This window comes from Rhinopithecus roxellana, chromosome 1 (genome assembly GCF_007565055.1).
Source record: "Rhinopithecus roxellana isolate Shanxi Qingling chromosome 1, ASM756505v1, whole genome shotgun sequence".
NCBI lineage: Eukaryota > Metazoa > Chordata > Mammalia > Primates > Cercopithecidae > Rhinopithecus > Rhinopithecus roxellana.
In genome coordinates, this window is record NC_044549.1 from 18,811,708 (window position 1) to 18,817,030 (window position 5,323).

A 5,323-nucleotide genomic window follows, 5' to 3' on the forward strand; every position below is an offset into this window, starting at 1 on the left:
TCCAATTTCCCCATCCCACAGCATATTTTCTACACTATCAAAAAATTTAGAAACTGTTTTAGGATGCTATTTCCCATCTTAAAGTATTTAGTACATAGTTATATTATGAAAAAGTGTAAGATTCTTCACATGGCATTTATTTCATTGATTTTTATTCAGACCTTTCAAAAACCTTTTCTCCAGGACCTCCATTCATGTACCAGACACAGGATTGTTCTACCACATTCAAGATTGTGCACATAAATTTAGAGAATCCAGAGAATGCATATTACTACCCAATTTTCAAACAATAATATATAATTTTTTCATTTCATTAACACCTTAAATATAGGATTTATTATTTATAATAATGATCAAAAAATTAAGAGGGCTCTGATAATTGCACACTTCATTGCAACAACTCTTCCCCAATTTCAACTCATAATGCCATTGCAAATGTTCCCTTTCATTTGTTGTATTTTATTTTAGAGGACATGCAGTGAGGACATGGAGGAGGAAAATGCAACATTGCTGACAGAGTTTGTTCTCACAGGATTTTTATATCAACCACAATGGAAAATACCCCTATTCCTGGCATTCTTAGTAATATATCTCATCACCATCATGGGGAATCTTGGCCTGATTGCTGTCATCTGGAAAGAGCCTCACCTTCATATCCCAATGTATTTATTCCTCGGGAATTTGGCTTTTGTGGATGCTTTGTTATCATCCACAGTGACTCCGAAGATGTTGATCAACTTCTTAGCTAAGAGTAAGATCATATCTCTCTCTGAATGCAAGATACAATTTTTTTCCTTTGCAATTGGTGTAACTACAGAATGTTTTCTCTTGGCAACAATGGCATATGATCGCTATGTAGCCATATGTAAACCTTTACTTTATCCAGTCATTATGACCAACGGACTATGCATCCGGCTATTAATCTTGTCATTTCTAGGTGGCCTTCTTCATGCTGTAATTCATGAAGGTTTGTTTTACAGATTAACCTTCTGTAATTCCAACATAATACATCACTTTTACTGTGACATTATCCCATTGTTAACAATTTCCTGTACTGATTCTTCTATTAATTTTCTCATGGTTTTTATTTTCTCAGGTTCAATTCAAGTTTTCACCATTGGGACTGTTCTTATATCTTACACGTTTGTCCTCTATACAATCTTGAAAAAGAGGTCTGTGAAAGGTATAAGAAAAGCCGTCTCCACCTGTGGAGCTCATCTCTTATCTGTATCTTTATACTATGGCCCCCTCGCCTTCATGTATGTAGGCTCTGCTTCCCCACAGGCTGATGACCAAGATATGATGGAGTCTCTATTTTACACTGTCATAGTTCCTTTATTAAATCCCATTATCTACAGCCTGAGAACTAAGCAAGTAATAGATTCACTCACAAAAATGGTCAAAAGAAATGATGTTTAGATCTCTTACTCATTTCTCTTTTCTATTTACTAAAATAGTCACAAAATTGTGCAAATTAGAGGTACCTATGTTTTGCCAGCATTAAAGGATTTTGCAATTATAACTGTCCCAGCACTTTAATGGCCTATGATATTAGTACCTATTTAACTAATTAAAATATTCCACTGTTATTCAAAAGCATTTGAGAAATTTTAGTCAACTGTTCATAATAGAATAATGATAGCATAAAGCAAATAAAAGTATTGTACAGTATGACATGTTAATCAATGTGTCTCATAAATACATCAAATTCAAAATAGTCTAGTTCATCTGTTAAGCACTTAAGTATGATGTTTTTGATACTAACACAACTGTATGACCCGAGATGTCTATCACATTTATCTTCACAGTGAAGGTTGATTTGTGTCTAGGGGAAGACAGGTAGATTCAAGAATTCTACTAGCTGTCAAGAGGCCTTTCAGTCCACTTACTGTAAAAGAGTGAATTTCACTTCTTGTAGGAAGTCAACTCACATATTAAAATAAAGTAACAGAAATGGAATTGCAATGAGGACAAAATGAGAAGGGGTTAACAGTGAAGGCACTGCCAATGTGCAAGAGGGTAGGAGGGTGCTATTATCTCTGTGTGCTTGTATGAGTAAGAAGAAGCACGCAGCCTCTAACTTTCTAAGATGGCTTCTAAGGGACTTAGCAGCTGTGATTGCATTTTCAACCTAAAAATCTTCCCTAAATCAGAAAATTAAATGAATAAACAGGACTTAGTTTGAAGTAGTCATAGAAGAGAAAAGACAAATGACATAGTAGGAAGAAAAGGATCTTAATCTTCCTAGAAAAAATAAATGAAGCTACTAAGGTTTTAAAAGTCAGTGATGTTACATGGTTATTGGAATGTGTTGTTGACAACCAGGGGCTTTAAATCTTTATCACCAAAGTTCAAAGAATTTTAAGTTGACATGACATCATAGTGTCCAGGGATTGGGAAGAAAAATATGAAAATGAGGAAGAGTTTGGATATTTTCTGCTTCAAAAAGTCCTTGTTAACTTTCTTTTCACTTCATACTCCATTCCACTCTGCCTTTTATCTTTCGACACTGAAATTCATTTCACTTTGTCACTGATACCAAGGCCCTTACCCTAAAATTTACTCACACGTTGTTTTGCAAACCTCTAGTTATTTCCTCCACCCTTCTTACACTCATTTACTTCCCCATTTTGCTGTCAGATTGTTTTTTTCAATTCCTACAATTTCTTTTGTTGGATCATCATTGCTACCTGATTTTATATATATTTTTTTTAAATAAATAAATAAATATAAAATCAGGTAGCAATGCTATATATATATGTGTGTGTGTGTGTGTTTTAGGTGTCAATATATATGTATCATATACTTATGTATACATGAGAGGAGAGAAAGGCTTTTATTGATTTAATGTGGAAGTAAGGCAAAAAGAAACTTTTGTGGCTACAGTGGAGCAGTAGCATTATTTGTATTATTCCAGTAGAAAGTTCCTACTTAGAGGTGAGTTGATCATTTCCAATTGGTTGAAGTAAACTTTTGTTAAGAACCTATCATCAGAGTGAGCAGGCAACCTACAGAAAGGGAGAAAATTTTTGCAATCTCTCCATCTGACAAAGGGCTACGATTTAGCATCTACAAGGAACTTAAACAAATTTACAAGAGAAAAACAAACCACCCCATCAAAACATGGGTGAAGGATATGAACAGACACTTCTCAAAAGAAGACATTTATGCGACCAACAAACATATGAAAAAAAGCTCATCATTGCTGGTCATTAGAGAAGTGCAAATCAAAACCACAAGGAGATACCACCTCACACCATTAGAATGGCAATCGTTAAGAAGTCAGGAAACCACAGATGCTGGAGAGGATGTGGAGAAATGGGAATGCTTTTACACTGTTGGTGGGCATGTAATTAGTTAACCATTGTAGAAGACAGTGTGGTTATTCCTCAAGGATCTGAAACCAGAAATACCATTTGACCCAGTAATCCCATTATTAAGTATATACCCAAAGACTTATCTATCATTCTGTTATGAAGACACATGAAGACATATGTTTATTGCAGCAGTATTCACAATAGCAAGCACTTCAAACCAACCCAGAGGCCCACCAATGACAGACTGGATAAAGAAAATGTGGCACATATACACCATGGAATACTATGCAGCTATAAAAAAGAATGAGTTCATGTCCTTTGCAGGGACATGGATGAAGCTGGAAACCATTATTCTCAGCAAACTAACACAGGAACAGAAAACTAAACACCACATGTTCTCACTTATAAGTGGGAGTTGAACAATGGGAACACATGGACACAGGGAGGTGAACGTCATACACTGGGGCCTGTCAGCGGGTGGAGGGAAGGGGAGGGAGAGCGTTAGGACAAACACCTAATGCATGTGAGGCTTAAAACCTGCATGATGGGTTGATGGGTGCAGCAAACCACCATGGTACATGTATACATGTATACAACCTGCACGATCTGCACATGTATCCCAGAACTTAAAGTATAAAGAAAAAGAAAAAGTTAACTTTTGTTTTACCATTTACAATGAGTTGGGTTTCTGTGTGCTGAGGTAGAAGCCCACTTTGCCGGAGCCACCTCAGCCTAATGTACTTCAATTTTACTATTTTCACTATTTTCTCCCTTTTGTTTCACTTCTCAATTATGGGATATTGACCAACACTCAGGCACATGGAGCACTTTCTCCTCACCAGAGGTGGTTGTCTTTGTCTCAGCATAAGTTACAATTTTTAGTCTCAAAAGTTACAATTTCTAGTCTCTTAAAGCAGTGTTTCTTTTATTGGACACTTTGTTTATGCCATTTTAGTCGTATGGAGTAAATCTGATAACTGGGATGGCTGTGAATTTGCATTTCAGACTCTTGAGAAAATATAGCATACCAGGAAGATTACAATGATGACCCTCATGAGGAAAATATCAAGGGACTCGGAATTACTCCACAGCCAAAGCGCCCACGAACGAAATAAAACAAATAAAAAGTTAATGGTTATAGGCCAGGAATGGTGGCTCACACCTCTAATCCCAGCACTTTGGGAGGCCAAGGTGGATGCATCAGTTGAGGTCAGGAGTTTCAGACCAGCCTCACCAACATGGTGAAACCTGTCTCTACTAAAAATAAAAGAAATTAGCTAGGGGTGGTGGCAGGCGCCTATGATCCCAGCTACTTGTGAGGCTGAGGCAGATGAATCGCTTGAACCCAGGAGGCTGAGGTTGCAGTGAGCTGAGATCGTGCCACTGCACTCCAGCCTGGGCAACAGAGCGAGACTCTGTCTCAGGAAAAAAAAAAAAAAGTTAATGGTTATAACAATCTGTAAACTTAGTATCTGAGCCCAAAGGGCAGTTAGTCGAGAAGATTTTTAGATTTTAAGCTCAAAGCATCTTTTGATGATGGAATAAAATGGCAGTTGCAATTGTTGATTTTTCTGTTTTGCAGTCTGAATGTCTCTGATTATGTTATTGGATATTTTGGTGAGCTTTTTAGCAGCCCACTCAGCTGCATGTATGAACATTGTCCTCTGAACTTTATATCAAGTTGCCCACACCAAGCTAATAGGGCTTCGTGATAAAGACAATTTATAGGTAGATAATAAAACTCAAAGAAAACAGACAGAACTTGAATTTAATAGTGGATGCACTATAATTTTCTACTGAAATACATTTTGGGGTATTAATTTGGCAGATCATCAGCTTCTCAATGTAGCTTTTGTTTTGTAACTAGGTTAATGAGTTGAAGGTGGATCCCACTGATGAATAGGACAAGTATTTTCTAAGCTGAACTCAACATGAATTGACCAGAATGTTCTACAAATCACACTTCTAATCTTGCCTTATAGTCAGAGATTAGTTCCTCCTGTTTA

The 5,323-nt window shown here is 36.7% G+C and overlaps 1 protein-coding gene across 1 annotated transcript; it reads left to right on the top strand.

Annotated features, from left to right (window-relative positions):
- Nucleotides 1–433: 433 nt before the first annotated feature.
- Nucleotides 434–1,499, top strand: LOC104654539 (olfactory receptor 5H14). Its single transcript, XM_010353742.2, has one exon. It carries the CDS (start codon nucleotides 487–489, stop codon nucleotides 1,417–1,419), a length of 933 nt encoding a protein of 310 aa, XP_010352044.2. The 5' UTR covers nucleotides 434–486; the 3' UTR covers nucleotides 1,420–1,499.
- Nucleotides 1,500–5,323: the final 3,824 nt, after the last annotated feature.

Bases quoted from the DNA above. Each gene is read 5' to 3' on its own strand.
- LOC104654539 (XM_010353742.2), top strand. From the start codon at position 487: ATGGAGGAGGAAAATGCAACATTGCTGACAGAGTTTGTTCTCACAGGA.